The 27,691-nt window shown below is 43.4% G+C and overlaps 1 protein-coding gene across 8 annotated transcripts in view; it reads left to right on the top strand.

Annotated features, from left to right (window-relative positions):
• SLC24A2 (solute carrier family 24 member 2) overlaps nucleotides 1-27,691 on the top strand; it is a 242,301-nt gene that overhangs the window by 183,228 nt on the left and 31,382 nt on the right. For all 8 annotated transcript variants that reach the window (XM_042964393.1, XM_042964396.1, XM_042964390.1 and 5 more), the window contains 2 exons: nucleotides 13,551-13,649; nucleotides 17,194-17,312. In XM_042964393.1, coding sequence (XP_042820327.1) covers nucleotides 13,551-13,649; nucleotides 17,194-17,312 — 218 coding nt within the window. The remainder of the gene's footprint in view (nucleotides 1-13,550; nucleotides 13,650-17,193; nucleotides 17,313-27,691) is intronic.

The raw sequence follows: 27,691 nt of genomic DNA, 5'->3' as shown, positions 1-27,691 counted from the left end.
GAGGTCCAAAGGTAGGCAGTATGTGGCAGATATGGAAGCCCTTCACTAATCCAAGACCAATCCCATCTTCTTCATAATCCTAGTATATGACTTTCAACCTCAAGGGCACCTTGTGGTCCAAGATGGCTGCTGGTAGAGCTCCAGTCATCATGTCTATATTCCAGGAAGGAGGAAGAGCCAACATGATTTTCCCCAGCTATTTTGTCTTCTTTTTGAGGAGGCTTCCCTTTAGACCCTTCCAGTAAAACTGCCCAAAACCAGTTACATGTCTACACCTCATTTCAAGGAAGCTCGGAGATGTAGTTTATTAAACTGGGTGATTTGCTGTCCCCCAGCTTTACGTATTATGTCACTAGGAAATGAAAAGGAAATAGATACTGGATAGGCAACATGCAATCTCTCCTCAAAAGAGAAATATCACTTTTGTATAATTATATGTTGATAGGGAATATGGAGAACAGAGCAAGCTGAGTGAGGGATGTTGAGAATTCATGTTAAATTTGAGATACCTGTGAGATATCCAAATGGAGATGTGGAGGAAGCAGTGGAAATGGAGTGTGTATCTTGGGAGAAAGGCCAGGGCTATGGGTACAAATTTAGGAGTCATGCAATATAGGTGTTATTTAAAGCTACAGAACTGGAGAAGAATACTGACCTAATCAGTAGGGAAGAGGAGGTCAAGGTTGACCCTGTGGACTCCAAAGGTTAGAGTCTGGGAAGAAGGGGAGACCCAGCAAGGAAAACTAGGGTGGACGGAGAACCAGGAGAGAAGGGCATCCCAGAAGCCAAATGAACTGTTCCACAAGAAGGCAATGAAAAGGTGATACCATCAATGAATTGACCAGTAAAATCAAAGAATTGCTGTCGTACAAAGAGAGTGATGGACACAAAGTGAGATGCTTCAAGTCAGGAGTTTGGAAGTGGTATGCTAATGATGAAGTCTAGATCTGACCACAGGAGTGGGTGAATAAGGTGAGCTAGGGGAGAGGGTAGCTGGAAATGAGCAGGTTAGGGTGGTGAGGAGCCAAGTGTTGCGGGGCTTACCCGTTACCGATGCTGGTAACAGGAGCTATGTAAAAGAGTAGCGGGTTCTGGAATGACAGAAGGTTGATGAGGAAGTCAGTTGCCATAGAGGTGGTAGAGGTGGCTTATGCTTCAAAGGCACAAGAAATGGTTTGGAAGTAGTGAGAAAGGGGGGATGGAATGTGGGCCATTTGGAGAGACAAGCACCTGCCCCTTTCAAGGGCCATGAGAGAAAAAGGGCCCTCAGGAAACAGAAAGGCAAAGAGAATATTCAAAGCAGAGGTTAAGGACGTAGAGACAGATTTACTGGTGGCAGAGGTGTGAGATTGAGTCAGGTCAGGCATTTTCAGAGCCACATGGAGATGAAGGTCTGGATGGTGTTGGATGACCCAGAGGCTCTGCTGAAAGGAAAAGGATACAGGATGGAATGGGAACAACCTAACAATGTGTTAGAAGTTCTTACTTGGTAGGGGCCCTCCAGGCAGTTTGCACTGATAAAGTAGGGTCCTTCTTTCCAGGATAGGGGAGCGCTGGGGAACCCCTTAAGTCCAGCTGGGGGTGAGGAAGGTTGAAGAAGGAGCCTTCCTCAATTCAGAGAGCGAGTGGGTTCAACCCAGCACAGGAAGACCTTTCCTACAGACATGGCCAAAGATGCAATGGCCTGCCTCAAAAGCCAGTGAGTCCCCCTCCTCTGGAGAAGCCAAGGTAGCCTCTGTCAGAAGAGTGTTCAGATAATGGACACCTTGATAGCCCTTTGAGTCCCATGTCCAAGATTCTTTCCTAGTTCCTTGTATTAAATGTGATGGCAGGCACTGGTTTAGAGTCTACTTTTGAGATTAAATCTTTTGAAAACTTCATCTTACATTTTGGGTAAGCTGCCACCAGGACTGTGGGTAGGTAGGTTCCTGGGCCACAGCTTCTGAAACAGAAGGCTTGTGTATTTATTGATCCAGTTCATAGACAAATTGTTTATTAATGTGGTTTTATATATAGCAGGTATTACAAAAGATAGTTCCTGTGAAATAGACCTTTAAAAGAATAACTACCTTCTCTTTTAGTTGCAAATACAAACTTTTAGCACAGTAAAAATTGTAACTGCAAGTTAATTTTAACTATTCCATTTAATTATAAAAAAGCATTACATGCATACAGAAGTAAAAAGCAAACACGACATAAGGGAAAGCAATAAAAATGAGTCTCCCTTTTACCCCAGATTCCACTTATTCCTTAGAGTTAACCACTGTCATCTATTTTCTAACATACACGCTTTTCTTCTATACACCGTTCTCTATATCTGGCTTTTATTTATTAGCATATAGTGGAGACGTTTCCATATCAGCACTTTCCTTATCCTTTACTAGCTACATCGTATTCTACTGCTTGCCTCTTCCATGATAGATCCTTCCCATCAGTCCCCTGTCAATGGCCATTTACAATATTTCCATTTCTGTTGATTTATCCAATTATTAGAACACCACATGAGCATCTTTCCCCATATAGCCAAGTCTACTGAATGGAAGACATATACATATAAAATAAATCCCTAGAAATAGAAATGCGAGATCAAAGCATATACACATTTCAGATTCTGAAAGCTGTTGCCAAATTGCCCTCCAAAGGAATTGCACTAGCTGATGTTCCCACCAACAGTGAATGAGAGCTCCTCAAACCAACTTAATGAAGTCCCTTGAAGAGTCCGTACAAAGCAGATCAGCCTTTGCATTGTAACTGCCTTCTAATTTACTGATTTCAGAAGCCAGATTTTTTTTTTACCAAAGTTGAGTTAAAGCCAGGATTCAGTTATGATGGAAGTCTTTCCTCTAAATTAAATGACAAGGCTATTCTTCCTACACCGAATATCCAATTTCCACCACATCATGTGTCCCCCTTACACAAGACTGTTGTCATCCCTGCAGAATGTCTGAAAGGTACACTGCAGATTAACTTTCTGCCTTCCAATTACCAAAAGTGGGGAGCCCCCGTTGTGCACGGACACCATTTCCCATACCATGTTACATTTCATTCATTCCAGGTTCATGGTTTAACTCATTCAGTCCAACTTGCCATCACCGTAGGATTTTTCTAGCCACAGATGGTCTCGGTAAGGCTGAGCCTTACCCCTCCCCAACATGTACTGCCTCACCATTTATTAGCCACATTACTTTTTTAGAGATGTATTCTTACAAGTATCTCCTGGGGCTGGATCTTAGGAAGACAGCAGCCTAGTAGGTGCATAATCAGACTAACCAGCTAGTAACTGCTGTCAGATCTGTCAGAAAGACCAAACCAGCTGCGTGGGTGAATCCACGGTCTTCCTGAAAACCAGGACCAAGGAAGTCTAATTAGAATACATCCAGTTTTTCAGACTTCATTGCATCTTATTTTCATGATCTAAACTGTCAGCAGTAAAAGCAGAAAGATCGGACCTGGCAAGTAAAGGCAGATTTTGCCACATTGCATATGTAGAAGGTGTTAAGTTGCAGCAAAAGGCAAATTGTGGATGCTGCTTTTTGTCTATTTCTGACATCCCCAGAGCTGAAAATGCTAAGTTGCCTTCATTAGTCAAACTTGAATACTATTATTACAAGTTAATGATATAATTTCCCACCCCCATGAAGCTTTCTCTTACAAAAAAGAAAAAGTGGGAATCTGTAATACCAGGAGGCTGGCATGTTCAATTATGCATGGTAAGATTCTCTTTTGATTACATCTGAAATGAACTGAACCATGTCATTTTAGTCATGGACCACTAAGCCCTCAGTAGCATTTAGTTAAGAACACTCAGCATGTGTCGGCACTTCTGTCGCAAAACCATGCTTCAGATGAGATCTACAGGCACCGGTTTACGATGTAACATTGAGGATTCCAGAAACTAGGAAATAGGAGCTCAAATCAACTGACGATTCACAGACACATGAAATCCTGGTGACAGGAGATGACGTATGTACGTGAAACAGCGGCTGCTCCTGAATAAATGCCAGCCAAATCTAAGATCTTTCATTTCACATCAAGATAAATAATTGGGTGACATATAGGCTCATCAGAAGAAAGAACTGTTTTATGTTCTGTTTTTTATATAAAAGAGTAACCATTCGATACATATGCATTCAGCACCCACAATGTGTCAGGTGCTGTGAACAAATAACAACTTGGCCCAAATGAATACGTTAATGTCACAACCCACTTGCAGAGACACACCCAAGATATGGGCTTTGAAAACTGACTCTGGAGAGATCTTTTGCACCCATTCGGTGGTAGTGGGGCTGGATGTTGGCAAGTCTTGAGATCTGAGGCCTGCCCTATAAAGTGATTGTTTATTCATTTATCTCTCAGATACCCACAGGGGGCAAGGGACGGGAACACGAGAAAGACAGTCAAACCTTCCATCATCTGTCAGCCGCTACCTGGCTCAGAACTCCAAAGCTGAGATCAGAGAAACCCCTTTGAGAATTTCATGTGTGGGAGCCATTTGTATCCGTGTATATGAGACAGAAATTTTCGGAAAATTAAGTTCCTAAAATAATAAAGCAGGTGACCTAAAATGATAAAGAACATTAGCTCTCAAGCGGTGTCAGCCTCAGCTAAGGTCAGTAAGCTGGCTCTTTTTCTGAGACACTGTATTCTGGCATTGATCCTCGCTGTGAGTTTTTTTGGTTTGTGAAATCCCAATTTTGCCTGGGTTTGATTAGATTATATGCTTTTTAAAAAGCCTCAAAATAGATAAATATTGACTGTAAACACTATTAGACTTTAGAGGCTTAATCACAGCATTAACCAAGAAGAGTGCCTGGTGAGTTTTCAGCAGTGTTTCTGCAGGTTTCCGGTCCTTCCTTGTTTCTCTACCCCCAGAAGGAACATAAGCTATGAATAGATTTTTATACAGCAAGTGCTCTAACCAACACACACACACACACACACACACACCCTTTGTTGTTTGTGTTAATGTTGGTATATTCATAAATACTTATTGAGGACCAGCCTAGGAAGTAGGCATTGGGGAGCAGATGAAAAATGGTAGCCCTATCCAGCTGGTTGGAGAGAGGTCAGTAGAATACCTCTGAGGGTCTATGATAACTGGTATGATAGGATGGATATCAGTGCTGTGATAGAGAAACGTACCAGGGTGCCTTGCCAGCCCAGGAAAGGAATTCAGGGAAAGTTTCCTGAAAGATGAAATGCTTTGAAGCAGAGTCTTAAAAAGGAGTGAGACATGCAAATAACAAGTGTGGAGCATTCCAAGCCACAAGAAGTGTAACTTAAAAACTGGGAGATCAGTCAAGAGACTGTAACCAACATCCACGCTGGAAATGTTGGATCTAAAGTGTTCAAAAGTAGACTCTGAAGGAGTTGGTAACTAATTGAATGTGGAGTACAAGGGGGACCTCTAAGATGGCTAGAAAATACTGTGAGTGAGGAAATCACCAATAGAAAGTGCAAGCAGATGGACACATTCCTAGGAGGAAGACAATGGGTGGGAGTGGCGGGCATGTTGAGTTTTACTGTGAAGGGGACTTGCAAGTGAAGTGTTCAGAAGTCCATTGGATAAGAGGATCAGAGCTAGAGATCTGAATTTGTGAATCACTGATATTCAGGTGGAGGTCCATTGGGTTTTTTGGCAGAATGTGGGGGTGGGGGACAGGGAGCGAGGAGGGAGCCTGAGGAATAGTGTGACACCTAAGTGTCACTCTCAGGAGTCCTGGAAAATCAGTTTGGACTGGGATGAAGAATATCAGATGCACCGAGAGACCCAGTCACGTGGAGGCAAAAGTAGCCAAGGGTGGATTCAGTGGAGCAATGCTGACAAAGGCCGGGCGCACGGTGAAGAGGTGAGCAAAGGAGCCCCGGGGACCCAGAGGTACCAGCGTAGGCTGACCTCTCCAGAGGCTTGGCTGTGAAGGGAAGGCAAGTGAGGGCAGTGCCAGCAGGAAACCTCAAGTCAAGAGAAAGGTTCCCAGTGGAGAGACTTAACCATGATTATATGCTGAGGGGAAAAGGAAGGACTGAAGAGTCATAGCGAGTGAGTAGGCAAAGGCACTACAGAGTCAAGGAACTGGAATAAAGGACAAAAATCTCAATCTTTAAGATATCAACTTTTGAAAAGCATTGGAAATCTTCCAAAATATTTATGAAAGCATTCCATATTTCCACTGATAAGGTGACCCTGCTAGGGGAGTTGATAGGATCAGTTCATATGCGGACAGATCCATTCTTTACAGTTGATTCCAAAGGTCATTCTTCTGGAAAATCATTTTTTAAAGCCTTAATAAGGAAATCTGGCTGCTTCATTTCATTGTATGATGGCCAGCCGTTGAGATACAATTATGTATATATTCTCATTAATTACAGAAACTAGTCCTATGATTAGATCTATAAAAATAACTACAACCAAATTATGTTGATTACCTTATTATATGGTTCATTCACAGAATATTTACTAAAGACATTTTACAAAATACTTTATTACGATACTAGTTTAATTTCCATTATCAATGTAGTCATAACAACCAGTTTTACATGATGCTTCACAAAAATTAGAAAAAATGATTTAGAGGTGTGCTTCAAAAATAAATTTAAGAATAAATAAACTCTATGTTCTTGGCATTTTTGCTTAAGATGAAAAATTTTGTAATGTTTTCCTTTTAAGAATAAAAATCAGGGTGCCCCTGGCTGGCTCAGTCATTAGAGCATGTGACTCTTGATCTCAAGATCATGAGTTCAAGCCCCATTTTGGGCATAGAGCTTACTTTAAAAAAGAAAAGAAAGAAAAGAATAAAAATCAGGCCAGATCCTGTGAGGTGAATAATCTGCTCCATGAGGACAGTTTGTAGAATGGAAGAGGAGTTTATTCCTTCAAGCTGCTGAGTGGTATCTTGTATCTTGGAACTTTCCCTATTCTCTGAGTTTCCATACCCTTCTGAGAAGGCCCCCACCATCATGAATCTTAAGTCCTTGTTTTTTGTCTCTCTCTGTCTCCAGGCTGTGGCTCTACAAGGGCACCAGCTAGATTTATCTTATTCACCAAACACTGCCTGGTACATAGCACGGGTCTGGTTCATATTTACAGAGTGGATGATTGTTTGTGATCCGTACTCACTTGAAAGCAAAGCTCACATTCCTAAGAGGGCTGATGTAGGGAGAACTTCACTGGAATTCAGTGAGTGCATACGCTGTGCCAAGCATCATTCTAAAATGCTTGTTGAGGGATAAAAGATGGTGAGAGAAGGTCCCTTCCCCAGAGCAACCTGCTATCTGATGGGAAAGCAGACATGTTGAGCAGCCAACTGAAAGAAATAAGCACTACGATGAGGTATAATCAAAGTGCCATGGGAATGATGGATTTCCACTTGGGAAGGGGGGTGTGAATATCATTAGATACCTTCGGGTTGGGCCTTCAGTGAGGCCTTAACAAATGAGAAGCATTTTAATGAACAAGGAGGAGCCAAAGCCCCCTTTTCAACCTTCTGTGCCTTCTTCTGTGCTCTCTGTACCTCCTCTGTGTCGCACAGGCCCCTCTCAGCACCTACTTTGCCAGCCCTGGTGATGTGCAGAAAGAGGATGACTGGCATGCCCCTGGACTGTGGACACCTAGTCCACCCCATTTTCTCCTATTTACCTTCAGAAAGTTCCTGGGATTCCACATGTAGACTCAGTCCCACTGGGGCCTTGGGTTTGCATAGACCTGGAAGGATTTACTTTGGGTCATTAGCCAACAAGAAACATATTAAGGAGTGGTTGCCTCAACTGCTTGCCTGGAAACCCAAACACAATGATTTATCAAGCCCTACAGGGCTCTGGGGATGCCATAGGGAACAAAACCAATGGAAAGCCCTCCCCTCATGGAGCTTGGCTGCTAATGGAAAGCAACAGATAATCAATAGTAATGATGATATAGTATATTAGATGGCGATAAATATTTTAGAGAAAACAAGCTGGGGATAGGAAGTGCTGGAGAGAGAGAGGCTGCAATTTTAAATAGGCTGCTCAGAGAAGCCTCTGAGAAGGTGAGATTTGAAGAAATACTTGAAGGAGTTGAGAGAGTGAACTCAATGGATCTCTGGGGGAAGAACATTCCAGGTAGAGGGACCAGCAAATGCCATGGCTCTGAGGTGGGACACCAAGGAGGCCAGCATGGCTGGAGCAGAGTGAGACTGGAGAGAGGGAAAGGATGAGGCAGGGCAGCCTAGGTGGCTAAACCTCCTTACAGGTCCTTGTAACGACCTTGACTTTCACCTTGACCTGGAGAGCCACTGCAGGATTTTGTCCAGAGGAGTGACATGATCTGAATGATCACGAAGGATACCAGGATGAGACCGGCCTGGGAGACTGGTTAGTAGACCAGCAAGGTCATTGCTGAGACCAGGAGGGGAGGAAGGAGAAGTGGCCAGATTCTGAAATATTTTGGAAGTAGAGATACCAGATTTGCTGATAGATCGCATGTGGGCTGCGAGAGAAAGAGAGAAGCCCAGGATAGCCCCAAGGTCAGTGTTTGCTTATTGCCACATCAGTTTCATGGCATCCCTCCTCAGAGTGACGATGGCCTCTCTGACTTGAGTCTGTGATTCCAGAGGGAAAAAAAGGCAACGAATAAACAGGAGGAACATTCAGCTGCACTTTTGCTTTTTAAGCTACCTGCCAAGTCGTAAACTTCAAAGACAGAGATAGGAAAGGCAGAACTGAAAACACAAAAATAGATTTCAAAACACTGTGTTCAAGTTTTGCCTTCTGTTTCATTTTTTTCTTTTCTTCTCCCAAACCAAGGTCTGTTCACTGAAGTGTGTGTGGCTGCTCCCATTTGCATCTATATATCTCTTTTGTCCCATCTCTTCTGCGTTGCTGATGCTCAGAATGTTCCGTAGGAGCCAGGACCTAATTGATCACCAACCCCGAGGGTTCTTTTGTAACACCGCCTATTACAGGCTTGGTGAGAAAGAGGTGAAGGAATTTCCTGGGACTGTTTTGATTAACAGCTGAACAGAAATGAAATCCATTGCTGTGCAGCTTGGGGCTTCTCTTTCACGTCTGGGTGATAGGGTCAAGGATTTTGATTCCTGATTGGTTTTCCAAACTTGTTCTTATTCACATTAGGGCCTTCCACTCTGATCTTTTCTTCTGCTCTTCCCTGCCACCCCCTCAACACACACTCCCCTGCGGATATTCAGCTGGTATTCTTTTGCAAACTTCAGGACAGGCTAAACTATATTAAAACTGTGTACTAGGTTTTGACGTAGGTGCCTCACGATTTGAACAGAGTTTGCTATTTCTGAGATTTTAAGTATACAAATATCTGCCGCTGTGTAAAAATACAACACTTCGAGGCTTTGCACTACAACAGGGTGTATTTTTTAAGGTTGCCTTAAAACATGTAAAAAATCACTCCTGCCCTCACTTTGAAAAGTACCCCAAAATGTCTTCATTCTTCATCCCCAGGCACGGGGCTGCAGTTGTTTCTGACATCTGTCCCTCTGTGTCAACCCTAACGCCAGCGTGGAGTCCATGCGTCAACTAGTTTATGGAAGTGGCCCCCTTACTGCCAAGGTCTCCTGCACCAGAGGCTGCTAAACATGAACTCTGTTGTGAATATCTCTTTTTCTTCTCAGTACTTCATCAGAAGGCTGTCCTATCATTCCTCTCCATAATAATAACCATTTCGGAGTGACAATTCCTTTACTGTATATCAGAGCCCATCTAAACACCTGATGCATATTAACACATTGAGCCTTCCAACAGCTGTATGAGAAGGGTGTTCTTATTATCCCTGTTTTAAAATTCTGAGCCTGAGACACCGGAGGTAATACCCTTGTGCACCGGAAAGGTCTTGGAGCACACAGATCCATTGTGCAGCCGTAATTCCTTGCCTGCACTCTGTCCCCTCAGGTGATGGGAGAAGACTGATCATCATCTTTCCATTTTGAGATTGCAAGGATATCAGTGTTTAAGACACACAATGTCAGCTCTGTCACCTTGACCTTCTCCATCTCAGGAAGATGTAAAGTGATCCTTTTCCTAATCGGTTTGGAACTGACTCGGGAGGCCTCACTGAAACCTGAACACCAATCCAAGTAGGCTTAGATGTCAGGTGAGGGTGTAGCTAATTCTTCAGACTCACATGTCTGGACTGATAGAGAAGATGCCAGCACTTCTCCTAAGGCAGCTCAGGGCCCTGTCACCTTGACCCTGTGGTTTTCGTTACTTTTTCTTTTTCCTCTTATTTACAGATTTCTTCTGATGCCACGCGTCGTGATAAGCCCCTTGCACACATTTTCTCACTTAAGCTTTGCATCGGACTCATGAGCCAGTGCCGTAGGAATCCCTGTTTAACAGATGGAATCCCTGTTTAACTCACCCAGCAGAGCCAGTGAAAGAGGCAGGGCTTAAACCCAGATCCACCTTTGAACCCAGTCATGTCCAAAATTGAACCACAATACTGTGCTGTCCCACACACACACAGACACACACACACACACACACACACACACACACACACACACACCCTACTGGGTGTTCTGCCCAGCTTGTGGCTTCAGGCTAAACAGGTCCAGAACCGCCATGCCTTCCTACCCCGAGGCCCAGAGGGTCTTTGAGAATCACTGCTTCTGCGCTGGCTTCTGCCCCAGAGACCTCATGCTTTCTCTTGTCTGGCTAGCCATCCTCACATCTGTTCTCAGGGGGTGCCCTGTGGCAATCCCTGGCATGTCCATTGGGCTAAAATGGGCATGCCTGGCTTTGTCAGGCTCTGCCCCACCACCCTCCAGGAGCACACCTGTGTGTTGAATTCCGAAGGTGGCATTTCACTGCTGCTTTTCTCGAAAGGACTCTTGAAGGGAAAATCCTTTTAGGCCACTGAGCAGCCATTGTCAGCACTGGGAATGCAGAATGGTAATCAGGTCATGCTAACTGGGACGAAGGTTGAATTTCAAAAGTTGCAGAGGTGAGTGGGAAGGAGAGATCCCAGCCAGCCTCTGCAGCTTTGTCCTGTTGCCCCTAGGGCTAAGCCCCAAGAGAACAAATAGAGCTAATCCCTCCCACCTTTCAGAAGCTTAAAAAGTCCCAAGTGCTGCTGCAGTGGGAAAAGTAGAAACACACTCTCTAGAAAGCCCTCGTTGACCTGTAAAAACGTTCAGGACCCTATGAAATCCCAAGTCTAGAGTCATTTCCTACCCTATGCTCCTAGCCTCCCTTCAGAGGATTTGGGAAAGCCAGCCCATGAGTGGCTGTGGCCAACACCGTGGCCGAACCCTTCCATGCTTTTGGGTCCCTTTTACTATCATTTCTCCCTGGTATACATGTAAGCTCTGAAAAATACTCCTATAACCACAAACAAGATGTGATTAGCTGTTTTCTATCAAATAGTTTCTCTGCCATGATTCATGACTTTGGGGCATTCCTGGGGTCGGGTTATTTCAGATTATGTTCCCACAGGTTTATTTGTCTCTTCTGAATGTTTCCTGCTTTCTTACTATTTTTTTAAGTAATTTTTAAACAGCAGTATTTGATCCTTTTCATCTCACAGAGATCCAGGAGGTTCTAAGTTCAAAGAATGACCCTGAGACCACTGAACGGTTTGATTAGTAAGAGCATCCTCTCCTATAATGTTTCAGAACTTGCCTTTTCCATCTCCTGAACATTTTAGCAAATGATGTGAGGACATCTTGGAATTGTCTTCCACGAGAAGTACCACTCTTCAGGCTTAAGGCTGCAGAGTATGGACAGCCACGCTTCATTATTTGTCTCATCTCCAGATGAGCCGAGGTTTGGCAGCCAGGACAGTGGCTCGCATCAACACTGCCTCGGCAACGTCCAGGCAATCACAGCCCCCTGCCTACCTCCTCCCTCCTTCCTCTTCTCATTTTCATTCCTTTCTTAGTCCCTTTTGCCTCCTCCTTCTCCTCGTCCCCAGGCTTTCTTTTCTTCCCCCTTTTCTTCTCAGAATTTCTCTCAGAAACTAAATAGAAACAGCCAAATTCAAAACACCTTTCAGCGTGGTGAACCTAACGCTCACCTTCAACATCCCTCAAGGATGGACGTCATGCCTATCACCTCCTCCTTTTTTCTCATTCTTTCTGAAGCCCAAGCCACATCCTAACCTACTTTGTTCTGTGTAATGGTTCCTTTCCTATTTCCTTCGAGAGGGTGCGCTCTGGTGCACATTCATTGCCTACACTGAGGCACTCTCATCCTAGAGACTGCCTTTGCAGTAGCAAGGTGTCTAGGCCTATGACTGATGGAACTTGGAAGCAGAAAGGGCTCCATCCTGTGTCACCTACCCCATTGGCATCAGCTGATCCCACTCTAGTTTACGGCTTCTGTCACCACCACCCCCCCCCCCAGTGACGCAAGTCACTACTTTGGCGACACCCCATGATTTCCATCCTTGAGGAAGGGAGGCTAAGTGAATGCCAACCTGCCATGACCCATCCTAGGAAAAGAGACTCTCGAAGAGAAACATTTGGGTTTTGCTTGGGTTTGGTTCACTTTTTGGTCTGACTAGAGAAGTAAAATGGTATCTTCTGCAATACGCTGCTAGAGAATCCAGCCAACGCAAATGCCTACTGAGAAAATTGTAGAGGCTGTGGTGTATTGAAGGACTCATCATATCTGAATCTAGGCAATAACCAGTCAGTTTAAAATGAGGCTCCTTTGTGCCTTGAATGTTCTCGGGTGGGGGGGGGGACGGGAATCAAGGACTAAAAGAGAATGTACTACGTTTCACTAATCTCTACATTTTTTGCATGCTTTTTGTTTCCTGTGCTTGTTGCATGCATTTAACCATTAACTATGTCAATAATGGAGAAGAAATTAAGTGTTATTCTTGTGGTATAGTCTGTTTTAAATGACTGTTTTGAGAATTTTGAGTGTTTTTTCCAGCACCTTTCCCTAAACATCCCATCACTGACAGACATTACTTGCTCTGCTCAGTTGATCATTCTTTGCCCTGAATCCCCAGATGGAATCTGTTGCCTCCTTGATGCTTTAATCGCAGCTGACTCAGCTCATTCAGAAAGCTGGGATGCATGCTCCCAACTCATTTAGACTCTTCAATGTTAATTAAGATAGATGGTTGAACAACTCAAAGGACCCTTGGGCTTGGATTTCCATTGTCACAAGCCAATTCTGAGATGAACATTTAATTCCAGAGTAATGGTTGTGTCTCCAGAGCATCTCTGTGTCTTTGGAGTTGTTTTGGATCTCAGCAGGAGGGGGAGTTTTAGTGATGATTGGTGCCTTCATTTATTTTGTAAACAATTGGAAGGGAGGGAAAGAGGTCCGAGTCAAACCTCCCGACTATGGTCTGGGAGCTTGAGATTCTCACACAGATTTGGGCTAAAGAATCCACAAAGGTAAGAAAGTACCCTTCCTGTAGGGCATAGGGCATTTGGGTTGAGCAGAAAGTTGTGGTCGCTGCTATCGTGCAGCATAACTGAGGAAGCCACATGCGTGTTGCACCAATGCTTCGCCATTTTCCACAAGCCCCTCTCTTTGTCTTCCTCCTCACTGTGTCTCCTTTCCACTGCTTTCTCTTGCTTCAGGGAGGTTCAGAGAAAAGGCTTCTATTCTCCACAAGATCGCCAAGAAGAAATGCCAGGTGGATGAGAACGAGAGGCAGAACGGGGCTGCCAATCACGTGGGTGAGTGCAGAGAAACTTCATCCCATGCCTTTTCTGGAGTGCATGGAGGGGAACAGAGATGGAGGACCCAGCATGGGCACCCTTGACTTAGTGCAGATGTGCAGCCCTGCAGCTCAGCCCATTCCTGGGTGTCAGGAAGAGCCCATTTCCCATGCGGGGTACAGGACATGAATGGATGCACTGTGTCACCTGCACCAGGGGACTCCAAAAAGAGTAAATGATTCTATGAGGAACCAAAGTAAAATCAGCTTCTATCCAGGCATTTCCCTTGAAGAGTAGAAAATCACTTCATTTCAGGAATTCCACATAAAGAGGATACACACGCACACACAAACACACACACAAACACACAGACACACACACACATACACACACACCTGTCATTTAATGTTTAACAAAAGGTGAAATTCTCCTTTCTGAAATTCTTGCCTGGTAACCAGATACTTACACTGTATACTTCTGATCCACTAAGTTACCAGATGGTTCACTTGGTCACCCCTAAACTGAGTGACAGGGTCCCTATGAGACAGCCCCACCTCTTCTTTCTTAAGAATTCGGCAATACTAGCCCAGGTCTTTTTTGGCTGACTTTTTTCTGAGCACCTGTGTGACCAGATCGTGACACTCAGACATCTTATTTTAACTTGGAACATGATGTTCCTCCTCTCCTGTCTGCAGCTATAATATAACTCACTAATTCCAAATTCAAACTAAATTTAACCTAATCTGTATCTATGCTACAAACGATGCTATTGCCCAAGAAACTGCAGTTATCTGCAGACAAAATTCAGCAGTGTTGCACTCAAAATATATAACATTCCTTAGAAAAGTTTCTGCCTCCCCTGTTATCCTGACTTCTAGCTCCGGGAAAATCTTTGGCCAAGAAACAGTTAAGATTCCATTGGGTATGAAAAGATAAACTTGGGGACACCTGGGTGGCTCAGTCAGTTAAGTGTCTGACTTCGGCTCAGGTCACGATCTCACAGTCCGTGGGTTTAAACCCTGTATCAGGCTCCGTGCTGATAGCTCATAGCCTGGAGCCTGCTTCAGATTCTGTGTCTCCCTCTCTCTCTGTCCCTCCCCTGCTCATGCTCGCTCTCTCTCTCTCTCTCAAAAATAAATTAAAAAACATTAAAAAGAAAAGATAAACTTGAAGGGAATAAGCTGAATTGTTAAATGTCATGTGCAGGAGGTTTTCTCCTTACCTGTTCATGTCTGTTCTCAGACATCTTACTTCCTCTTTGGGACCTGATAATCCCATGTTAGCCGCGGTCAGGTTTGGCCATTGCAGGCTGGTCTTAAAGTTGTTTCACTTCAACCAATAGATACCCCAAAGCCCAGTTTCAATATTTCCTGAGGTTTTAGTATTTGGTATTTTTAATAACTGGACCAAGCATATTGGGATTAACCGGCAGGGTCACACACAGCAGAACATCACGTACACAACACTGTCACTATTAAAAACATGGAAAGTTGAAATAAATTTGAGTGTCTGTGGCTTTCCATGTTTAAATATATTTGTGCCTCTTGGGGCATCTGGGTGGCTCAGGTGGTTAAGCGTCTGACTCTTGGTTCTGGCTCAGGTCACGATCTCCTGGTTCGTGAGTTTGAGACCCGCGTTGGGCTCCATGCTGACAGTGCCAAGCCTGCTTGGAATTCTCTCTCTCCCTCTCCCCCCCTCCCCTGCTCGCTCTCTCTGTCTCTCCCCACAAGTAAATAAATAAACTTAATTAAAAACGATTTATGCCTCTGTATTCCACAACTGAGTACGTGAATAAACAAACACTTCCCCGTGATTTCCGAAATTTGGCCACTTCAAAGTCAATAGTTTTTATGTGACGACGAAAATATCTTCCAGCGGAAGTTACTACGGGGAAAAAAAAAACATTCTGACACTCTGTGAGCAGTCTGGTGCTGCTCGGATCTGATGCTGATGAGCATTACGATATTCCTGGCGACCCTGGCATTGAACCACACAGCCTCATTGTCTCCTGAAATCCGAGAATTACCCAGCGCAGCCAGGGGGCCTAAACACCTTTATACTTCCCTCCCGCTGAAGTCATTGGCAGACCTTGGTAGCGCCTGATGACAGATCACCTGAGGTGCTCCTCTGAGCCCGGAAAAAATAAATCTTGTAGCGCAAGGCAGCTACTGTGATAACGATCAGATGGTTCACCCGCCTCTGTTCCAGCACTGTGCTAAGTGCTTTTTATGCATTTTTTAATTCAATTTTTATAGGCGTATCCTTTCATTGCATTGTTGTCAGTAGTCGCGGTGTTAGTACATCACTCCGGTTTCACAGACGAGGAAGCTAAATTGCAGAGAAGTTAAATTACTCGCTAAGGGTCCCGTAGCATGAGCAGTAGAGCCAGAGTACGAACCTGGGCCGGCCTGTGATGTCCAGCGTCCCAGAGTCCAGTGACCCCGAAGTCACTTCTCAACTCCCAGAGGAAAACTGGAATCTGTGCTTTGTGACCTGTGGCTTAATGCTAGCGAGACGTTACCTCTCGCTTAGGAATGACCGACTTTGGCCTCTGTGTCCTGTTCAGCTTCCTCTTGCCTTGCTTGCGATAGGATGCCCAGGTGGGGAACGTGCTGAGTCGCATTCTGCTGGCTTTTTGAGAAGGCCAGGCTCTTGACCCTACCCCCACCACCTAGACTTCAGCAGAGCTGTGCACTCCCAGAGCCTAGAGAATTAGAGCCAGAAGCAGTGGGCCTTAAGGTCAACCGGTGGAACCCCCTCGGTTTTTTTTTTATTTAAAAAATTTTTTTTAATTTTTTTTAATGTTTATTTATTTTTGAGAGAGAGAGTCAGAGCATGAGCAGGAGAGGGGCAGACAAAGAGGGAGACACAGAATCAGAAGCAGGCTCCAGGCTCTGAGCCGTCAGCATAGAGCCCGATGCAGGGCTTGAACCCACAAACCATGAGATCGTGACCTGAGCCGAAGTCGGACGCTTAACCAGCTGAGCCACCCAGGCACCCCTGAACTCCCTCATTTTACAGATAAGGTTCCTGAAACCTGGTGGAAGGGGGAGACTTGCCTAAAATGGCAGCCCGATAGTGGTGGAACAGAGCCTAGAACCCAAGTCTCCTGGGGCCCTAGCCAATAAATACCCCTTACAGAATGTAATACAAAAGAAAAGAGCCTGTTGTTAAAAATATATAGGAGGGGTGTGGTCTTGGGTATAAATAGTACTGTGTAGACTGAGCATGGTTTTGGTGAAAAAAATGTCTGTGTTCATGTTCTTGAATGGCTACTTGGTGAATTTGCCTCGTCTAGAGAATGCACACCATGGGAACTGAAAGGGCACTCAAGATGTCAGGCCAGAGTAAGAGAGCCAGAGAGCTATTAAAGAGAGGAAGAACACTGATTTGCTAAAAGATGTTGGGGAGAATGGGAAAAATCCTCTGTCATTTGGCACAACCCTAACCCCAGGCCTCACCACCCCTCTGGCCCGACATTTTAGGATGTTCTTTCCCATGTGGCTCTTACCCCCCATTGACTCCATTTGCTTTCTTTGTGTGTGTCTGAATTATATCACAGAAAAAATCGAGCTCCCAAACAGCACCAGCACAGAGGTTGAAATGACACCAACCAGTGATGCTTCAGAACCTGTGCAGAATGGAAATCTCTCCCACACCATGGAAGCCGCAGAAGCCCAGGTATGGCTTTTTTCCATTGGTCTTCTGGGCCACTGCTCCTGCTGCTGCCTTAATGTAGACGCACAGGCCCCACGCTCTCCTCGGAGGCCCAAGCTCCTGACAGGGAGGATATCGGACAGAATCATTTCTCTTTGTGTGTATTTCTCAGTACCAGCAAAGGGCCCCACCTGTGTCAAGCTCTTGGTTTATTGAATGAACACATATGTTATCTAAGCCACTGTTTCTCAGAGTGAGAGTGGCGGCCTCATACATTTAATCTCCTGGAGGTAAAAATGCAGATGAAACAGAAATTGGGAAAAAAAAAAAAAAAAAAAAGAAACAGAAATTGGGGAAACGGCACCCAGGTATCAGCATTTTTAACTCACTTCCCAGGTGATTCTTAATAAATGATAAGGTCTGATGGCTGTTGCAGTCTAATCCTTTCTCTGTGTCTTTAAGATCAAAGTTCAGTAACAGGGAAACTACAGCCATCATGCCTCGGTTAACCCTCTTTGACCTTCCCTGTCTCTGCAATGGAAATTAACCAATACTCTGGCCCATTCCACCACAGATTTGGTACTAGGCACTTTACATATGATACGGCCTTTCAGCGTCACAGCTGAAGGTATAGGCCTTCACGGTCTTCATTTTACACTTGAGGAAGCTAAGGCTTGACAAGATGAACTGGTTAATCAGTGTTACCTAGCTAATAGGTGGGTAGTTGAGCTGAGATTCAATCTCAGGACCGTCTAAATACAGCGTCTGCACAAATTCCACCCCGCGGCACTGCTTCTGGACCCCAGTGATTCACAAAAGTAAACAGAACCACCCAGAAGTAAATGATGCTTGCCAGATTTCTGGCTCTCATCCTCATCAAGTGAATCAGAATTTCTAAGGCAGAGAGCCCCAACTCCCATTTTAATCAGGCACCCTAGATCAGCGGTTCACAAACTCAGATGTGTTTACAAAGCTCCTGGGGGGATCATATTAAAATGCAGCTTGTGATTTGTCAGGTCTGGAGTGGTCCTGGAGTCTGCAATTCTAACGAGTCCCCTGGTGATTCTGCTGCTGCTGGTGCAAGGGCCACACTTTGAATAGCACTGCTCTAAAGTTTGTGACCTACTTCTCTAGATAGAATTTTTGCAATGAGCTGAAAAGTTACACAGTGCCCACAAATAGAAGTCAGACTACAACAAATCTATTTCAGCATTCTCTCCTCCTTTATACCAGGATACACTCTGTAATGGAGCCTGTTCCTGGGGGGGGGGGGGGGGGGGCTAATTTTGCCTGTTGCCCTTATTCCCTGAAAGAATATGCAAGAAAAGTCTCTTCACTTAATGGAAAGGGTAAAGATGTTGGGCACCATTTCATATACCTATTGGTCATTTGTATGTGTTCTTTGGAAAAATACCTAATTCAGGTCCTTTGCCCATTTTTTAATCAGGTTTTTTTTTTTTTTTTTTGCTATTGAGTTGTAGGGGTTCTAATATCCAAAATATATCATTAGCCCCTTATCAGATATAGGGCTTGCAAATATTTTCTCTCATTCCATACATTGCCTTTCATTCTGTCGATGACTTCCTTTGTTGCGCTTTTCACAAGATATTCATATATCAAATGACCATGTCATACACCTTAAATAGATACCATTTTTTTCTGTCGGTTACACTTCAGTAAAGCTGGAAAAGAAGTAACTAAAGAAATGATAAAGAAATGGAGCTCCTTCTGCCCTGTCTCGTCTGCCTTCTAGGCTCTCGCCCTTCTGTCCACAGCCCTGTGGTCCCTCCGCATTAGCTCAAGGGTAAGCTAGCGGAGCAGCTTACATCCACATGGATAAGCAGCGTGTGGCAGTGGGAGGCAGGCCCCAAGGACATCTGGCTGCCCTTGGGGATGGCACGGTCACAGGTGTGCCGAGGGCAGCGTAGCCATCGTGCCTCTCCATCTGGCTGGCAGAGGGACATCTGTGACCCCCATGAGGAAGCACCTTGCTATAGGGGAGAGAGAGAGAGCCCCACCTGACCCCTCTGTGAGCAGAGCTGTGCCCCCAGGTGTCACGCAGGGAAACAGGACAGATTTGTGTACCACCTCAAGGGCAAGCAGACCTCCAAAGGGCCACCCCACCAGCTGGCTGCAGGTTGGCGGATTCACCAGGAGCGTGTTACCTCATCCACAAGTTACAGATAATAATGGTGCCAGCCTCGTTTGGGTTATTAGGAGAGTTACATAAGATAATGTATGCAAAGCGCTTAGCACAGAGCTAAATGCTGCTATTTACGTTGTTACGTGCCCGTGCTTACCACATAAATCCCATCCAAGGTGTTCCTTCCCTGAAGGAACTCATTTAGGTAAAATGAAAATGTAATACATATAAATAGATATAGATGGATATAGATGAACACACACATACACATAAACGTATGTAGACACACACACACACACACACATATATAATGTTTGGGGGCATTTAGGATATAATAAATAAATGAACATTTGTGGTAAGTAATTATAGCCCAGGGTGATCACGGAGCTCTGTACTGAGGGCTCTGGGAACCTGCCGGAGGAAGAAGGTGACACTAACAAGGGAAAGTGTAAAAGCTTCATGGAGGAGGTAACATTTGACTGTATTGATGGGTGCATAGAAGTTTGTTGCTCAGAGAAGGAGATGATAACAAGTGCAAAGGTGTAAAATCTGAAGAGGGAAGCTCATGTTTAGTGATTGGTGAGAAAGCCGGTGGACCCGGGAACTGAAGTACAAGGTGAGGAGTGAGGAGAGGTCCACTAGGAGAGGTAAATTGGGCAGAAACTCTTCAGCTGTTCAATCAGAAAATTTTCAGGTATCACCTCATATGTATCAGGCACTGTGCTGGGTTCCGGGGATGCCCACACCAGAGAATTTACAAATACAAACCAAGATATACTTATAGATGACCATAAGGGCCATGAAAAAAATAAAACATGGTGACGTGACGGAGGACTAGTAGAGGTTCACTGTAAGTTGGGAGACAAGGGAGGACCTCACTAAGGAAGTGGCATTTGAACTGAGGCTGAACTCCAAGGAGGCAGCCAAGGAATCAGCACCCATGGGTGCTGGTGTGGCTGGTGAGTGGGAAGCAGAGGGAGCGAAAGAGGATGGTGGTGATGAGGTTGGACAGGAGAGCCAGGCAGAGCTGGCTCACCTTGTAGACCATGGTAAGGAAGTCGACTTCCTTCTAGGGCAGCAACACACCATTGGAGGTTCCCAGATGCGATCTGCACTTCTAAGAAATCCCTAGGGCTGCACTGCTGTGAGAAGAGTAGATTTGGGGCAAGAGGGTCATATGTCAATAGTGGAGTAAAGGGGTCGCTGCAGGAGTTGAGGCTCAGAGCTGATGGTGGCACGGACCAGTGCAGTAGACATGAAGGTGTGGAGAAATACATGAATTGTGAAGGGTATCGTAGGCACCGCCAAGCACTCTAGACTTTACCCTGTCGGGAGTGGGGAGCAACAGAGGGTTTAAAGGAAGCACTGACGGTGTCAGATTTGTATGATAGGACAGTGCTCTCAGGGTGGTCGGGAAGTGGCCAGAGTGAGGGAAGATTGGATATAGGGCAGCAAGGTAAGCGTCTGTTGGTTCAAGGATCAGCAAACTACGGTCCGTGGCCAAATCCGGCCTGCAGCCTTTTTTAATTCAACCCATGAGATAAGAATGCTTTTGCATTTTTAAAGGTTTTTTTGAAAAAGCACTAGCAGCATATGTGACAGAGACCATATGGACCACAGAGCCTAAAATATTTACTATCTGGCCCTTTACAGGAAAAGTTTGCGCCCCCCCCCCCCAGACCATCTGCAGTCTTAAAAAAAAAAAGACAGACAGACAGACAGACAGAAAGAAAGAAAGAAAGAAAGAAAGAAAGAAAGGGGAAGCTCTTCATGTATTGATACAGAATGATCTTCAATATATGTTCAATGAAAAAGGCATAATGCCAAATCGTATCCAGTAGAGTGTATTTGTATGAGGGGGGAACAAAAGGACGGAAGTAACATAAGTTTTTTCTCGGGACACTGTTGAAAAAACTGGTCATGCTGACTACCTCTTAACCAGGGTCTGGGGGCGGGGGGGTGGGAGGGCGGATGAGGAGCCAGCGTGGCAGAGTCTTTTCAGTATGCAGCTTTCTGAAGCTTTTAAATTTTGAATCAGTTAACTGTATTCCCTATTCCAAAAAAAAGCAACAATAATAAAAATAATAATGGGTTAAATTAAAACAGAATCAGTTTAATGGTTTGAGATGAGAGACCATGGAGACATCCCATGAATTCAAATCCCTGATCTGCCTCTTACGTGCTCTGTGATATTAGCCAAGTTACTTAACCTCTCTGTTCTCCATTTTCCTTCTCTGTGAAAGAAGGATCATAATCCTATTTCATAGCATTGTTGTGAGAATAGAATGCTCTTAGAACAGTTCTTGGCCCATAGAAAACACTGCCTGGGTGTTTGCCATTATTAGCAGTACTCCATATAACTCAAAAACTGGTATTATGTAGCCCAGGTGACAAGGCCTTAGACCAGGTGTTGGCTGTGGCGTGGATGGCAGGGGCTGGATTTGAGAGCCGTGTCTGTCGTGGAATTGAGAAGAACTGGTCACAGAGAGTGAACAAGAGAGGAAGGTGTAGATGATCCTGAGACTGCCAGCCTGGGAACTCTGGGTAAATGGGGTAAATTAAGGTCACGACTCCAGAAGCAGAATTAACGTGGGAAAATGGCTCAGGTCCCCCCAAAGCACAGCTTCACAGAAGCGAGTCGGTGCCTCTATTATGTCAGTTTCCTCTCTCCCACTTGTATTTTTACCAAGCTACGTGAAGAATGAGGTGTGCATCCTGACTTTATTAATGGAAATTATGAGCCCCATGCATCATGTGCTCATTGCTGGTATTCTCTGGAGAGGTTAGCCTGTCTCGTGTAATTAACCTGCTGTTTAAAAATCCCTATTTACAAGTGAACTAATTTTACATTGACACCTCACTTCTGAGCGCTGTCTTCAGTGCAGACGTTACACTGGCAATGAAGAACATTTTAAAACCGTCTCTTTCACAGAGGAAGCCCCTCTGCGGGAGGTGTTTTGCTTCGTTCGTACGTTCTCTGGAACCCAGAAGTCATTTGACTTTTAAACGGCTTTTAGCGCTAATTATCTTCTCCCAGTGACTGCTGACACAGAACTGGTTTGAGCTGCCACGGGGAATTGACCAAGCTTCCAAATTTTCGGTGTTGGGAACGTATCCAGGCTTGAAAGACAATTCAAAGAAACAGTCTGTCCCGCCCAGAACCCGGCATTTTCTGACATTTTAATTTTGCCAACCTAGACGTGGCATAGGGTAGGCTTGCTGCATGAAACTGCCCTCCTTGCTGCGTCATGCTCCTCAAGGTGTGACACAGCAGACCCTTTAAATGTACACCCACAGGGAAGGGGGACATGGGGGGATGGCTTGCCAACTTCTTAGATTCCGAAATCTAAAACTCTAACTTTTTTTTATTGGGTCCGACGTGCTCAGGTATCGTGAGATGGTTTTTTACATGTTGCAGCTCTCATTTCGTTTTGCCTCTAAGATTTCTCTCTGTCCTTAAGAAAGTCAAAACTGTCCTTGCTTTTGTTAAAAGTTGTGCAGAAGATGCACCAGTGGGCAAACAGTTTTATAGAGGAAAATCACATTCTTGGAAAAAGAAGATGTAGACAGATAAAAAGACAGAGAATGTGGAAAATGCATGCTTTTCTTCTTACTTGCTTTCTGGAAACTTAAATATCCCCTTACTGTGTTCAGCCCTTCCTTTCTCCTTTCGGGAACTCAGCCCTGATTTATTTCTCCCCAGTCTAGCATTGGCCTTTACCTAAACTCAGGAGAGTTTTCAAGGTCTGCTTTCATAAAGCCTCACAGTGCTGATAAAAATGTTTCTGTATTATGTGACTAAGTAAAGAATGAGGAGGGAAGGATGATGAGACTGACTGGGATTTTAGATTTCTCTTAAAAAAATAAGAGAAAATGGCATAAAAATATCTCCTCTCCGCTAAATTTGGATCTTTGAGGGTGGTAAAACAAAAAAAAAAAACAAAAAACACAGGCATCGTTACGAAGGCGCAGTTTGTTACATGTTGTTTTTGTTGTTCTATGATATTGGAGCTCCTTTGGGAGACTTCATGATAAATTTTGGTCAAAAAATGTTAGCTCTGATAGGGATTTCCAAGATTATTCAAGCAAATGGTACCTAGAATCCCCATGATGTCTTCCTAAAATATTACCCTTGGTTAGCAAACGTTTATGTTCTCAGCAGTAGTGAGGTTTAACGGAGGGTTTGTGAACCTCGAACCTTCCCGTTATTCAGAGAGCAAGTATCTTTTCTTGGTTACTAAGGTGTAACGGCAGGTTCGCCACTTTGAAAATTTTACACTAGAATTTCCCGCTATATTGATGAGATAACTCAACCTCTTGGGACACGGTGAAACATAATAAGAGGATTCTGGCCCTCAAGAAATGGAGGCTTTTGGTCACCTGCGTGGCTCAGTTAAGAGTCCAACTTCGACTCAGGTCATGATCTCGTGGTTTATAAATTCGAGCCCCGCGTCGGGCTCAGAGCCTAGAGCCTGCTTCCGATTCTTTGTGTCCCTCCCTCTCTGCCCCTCCCCTGCTTGTGTTCTCTCTCTCTCTCTCAAAAATAAACATTAAAAAAATAATAAAATAACAAAATAATAAATGGAGGCTTTGGTGGAAAGTGGGTATGTGTCTCTGTGCCTGATGCTACCAGAGCATGAGACAGTGCCAGGGGGAGATGCCAAGGCCCAAAAGTGAGAGAAAAAGAACATCCAAAGCTTCTCCACCTAACTGAACTTTTCAAGGCCCAAACCATGTTAGAACTATGATTGACTTAGAAAAGAAACTCATTAGTATCAGAGAAAACCCAATGCAAACTATTTTTTGAAAAAGTAAAAGTTAGGGGCCCCCAGGGGGCTCAGTGGGTTGAGCGTCCAACTCTTGATTTCGGCTCCAGTCATGATCTCAGGGTCATGGAATCGAGCCCCCCATCAGGCTCTATGTGCCTGCTTAAGATTCTCTCTCTCTCTGCCTCTGCCCCTTCTCCTCCACTCACACTCGCTCTCTCTCTAAAAGATAAAATAAATCATAATAAAGAATTTAATAACAATAAAATAATTTAAAAATAAAGTAAAAATTATAGTGTCTTAGCTAACAGACCTCACAGGAGCTCGTACCATTTCTGAAAATGATAACATTTTTTTTTTCCATCTATACATATATTTTCCTAAGGAAAAGTTGAGGTCCAGTTTGTATATCTGATGACCTGAGCAATATTTACCGATAGCTTAAGATGCACTCAAAGGCCTTTCAAACACATTTTAAAATGAAATAAAGATCAGACTCTAGTTTCTGACTAAATTTGAATATTGACAAAGAATTATATATTCACTGAGAATCTTACTGTTAATAAAACCATTTGTCATTGTGCTTTCTGAAGGAGTTTGAAGAATGTCTATTAATCATTCACATAAAACACATTAAGGGCTGACTATTAATAAAAAGGAAAAAACTCTATTACCTCCCTGGAAAAAAATACTGACATTAATATTACTGTTCCTAGGAGTATTTCTAATCCATTTGATAATAAAATGATGAGAAGGATTTTTGAATTATTTTTTATGATTCTCTAGTAGCTTTTGTGTTGACAAATCTTTTATGATTTGTATTGGCAAGATTTACGAAGCCCATGCAAACTATACAAAAAAAAAAAAAAAAAAAAAAACGATTTACAACAGCAATACAGAAAGAAATCCATCTTGTCTGTAAGTTGCACCTCAGAATTATTTGGGCAAAATGCAAAGCAAAGAAAAGCAATTGCATTTCGCCGGACTCTTCAGATGCTATTTTACATTGCAATAAAATGGTCTCTTGGCTTTCGGAAAACTTAGGTCTGGACAGCTTCATCACTCACAGCAAGAGACTTTGAATCCTTGATTTCAATTCAAAGTCATGTAGATTACGTTTTTTTCAGGTTGCCATTGCTGGGTAAAACCTTATCTTGTTTATAATATGCTAAATTTTTGATGCTTGGATTGTTGGTTTTTTTTTAATTTTTCCATCTATATGTAAAACAAACCATATGATGGTATTAGAAGGGGAATGAATTATTTCCTACCACTGGGTGGGCAGAGATTTATCACTTTTTAAAAATTTGTTTGCTACTTAAATGTTAGCTCTGTTGGTTCAGGGTGTCCACACAGAAGGCAACAAAAATGTCTCAGATGGTGCATCCTTCCAAAAAGAGCTGCTTTGGACTTACCTCATTTTGACTTATCTCTTAGAAGATAGTGATAGAAACATAGAAGATAAAAAACAGATTATATATATATATATATATATATATATATACATATATATATATATTACAAAGACATTGAGAAATTAAGAGAACAAAAGTAATTATTTTAAAGACTCAAAGAATGAGTGAAAAAAAGTAATTTCAAAATACACTCCAGCAGGTAGCACAATGATTTATTTCAAAACCAAAAAAAAAAAAAACCAAAAATGAGATATTTTGAAAAGATAAATATTCATACGGTCAGTGTATTTAAGTCTGCTTGGGCTACCATAACAAACTATCATAGACTGGGTGGCTTAAAGCATAGAAATTTATTTTCTCACAGTTCTGGAGGCTCTCAGTCTAAGATCAAGGTTCTGGCCAGCTCACTTTCTGGCGAGGGCTCTCTTCCTGGCTGCCTCCTCCCTACGTCCTCATATGGCCTTTCTTTGTACACATTAGGTGGGACAGGGGGACCCTCTGATGTCTCTTCCTACAAGGCCATTAATTCTGTTAGATCAGGGGCCCACTCTTTCAACCTCATGTAGCCTTAAGTATTTCCTTCAAGATCCTATCTCCAAATACTGCAACACTGGGGGTTAGGGCTTCAACATAGGAATTTTGAAGGGACACAAACATTCTGTCCATTATTAACAGTCAGTAAGGACTCATCTTCGAGTTGAGTAAATAAGTTTTTTCCAAATGTAGCTCTCTGGTTTTCCATTACTGGGATCTAACGGGGTTTTTTTCTTCCAGACTCTCCTGTTTTCATTCCCTTTTCAAAGAGAAAATCTAGCAAATGGCAAGTGAGGTCTTCTTTAGCCATAGAGCCCTTAGCTGACCCATCCCAGAACTCTGAGTTTGCTTTCAAGATGACTCACAACACACCTTGCTTGGCAAAGCCTGAGCTATGGCTCTGGTATCCCCCAAATTTATTTTTTCTTGTGTCGCCTAGAGATTTTGAGTACAGATTTTTGGGTCTATGAAACCAAAATGATCCACAACCCAGTAGTAAATATTTTTATAGGCCGATCTTTTTAATATGCCTATTTCAAGCATGATGTTCTGTTTCTGTAATAGATACAATGAAGGCCCCTGGTATGCTGACCACACTAATTGACCAATGGATTTAGGGGAAAATGGAGATGAGAATCCCTTACTGTCCCTGAGCCAGCTGGTATTTATGGGTGGGAGTTTATAAGAAATTTCTATTTCTATTTTGCCTACCTAGGCTATGGCATTTTGTTATGGCAGCCAAAGCAGACTAATACACTAACTATATGGGAGGATTTATCTTTTTTAAATATATCATTTTTTAATAGATTGCCTTTGTAAAGCACTGGTATGATTTGAGCTTACAAAATGGAGCACACTCTATAGAACATTTCTTGGGAGGCACCTTCTACTTGCCCAATAGTTGTTGATTTCAAAGACTTTCACGGTATTAAAATGTGACTGCATTTTTGGCAATTTTACCTTTGAGAGTTCCAACTCTGCTATTGTTTTTAGCTCTTCACAAAACACAGAATCAAGGTGTCACAATATTATGAGTCTTGCCATCTGCTTGGAAGCTTTGTTTCTGATAGAAAGTCTCCTTACAGCCTACCTACTAAAATAAAATCACATTTTCTCTGTAGAGCTGTGGAATTTTCCCTTTCATCCTGTTTATAAAGGCCTTCTATTCATTCATCTTACCTAACAGGAAAATAGATTCGATTGTTGACATCACTACAGTCAAGGAACACTCAATAAATGTTGGATGAATGCATAGCTGGAGGAACAAAATTATTTGACTTTCACGTCAAATAATCGATTTATAGAATTTTATTGCTGGAAGTATCATAACTCCCTTAGTCAAACTTCTTTCTCCTAGATGCCTTTGAAGAAATTATTTTCCTAAGCATTTATTAAAAGTAATAATAACAACCAACATTTATTGAGTGTTTACTGTATGCCAACCACTGTTTTAGGTAACTTTCATAATCTCAGTTAATTTTAGAACAGCGATAATGTTGTAAAAGCATGTTCTGGAGCAGAAGTGGGTCTTCTTTACCTATTAAT

Source organism: Panthera tigris, chromosome D4 (genome assembly GCF_018350195.1).
Source record: "Panthera tigris isolate Pti1 chromosome D4, P.tigris_Pti1_mat1.1, whole genome shotgun sequence".
NCBI lineage: Eukaryota > Metazoa > Chordata > Mammalia > Carnivora > Felidae > Panthera > Panthera tigris.
The sequence above is the reverse complement of the archived record's forward strand: the minus strand, read 5'-3'. Positions and strand labels throughout refer to the sequence as shown.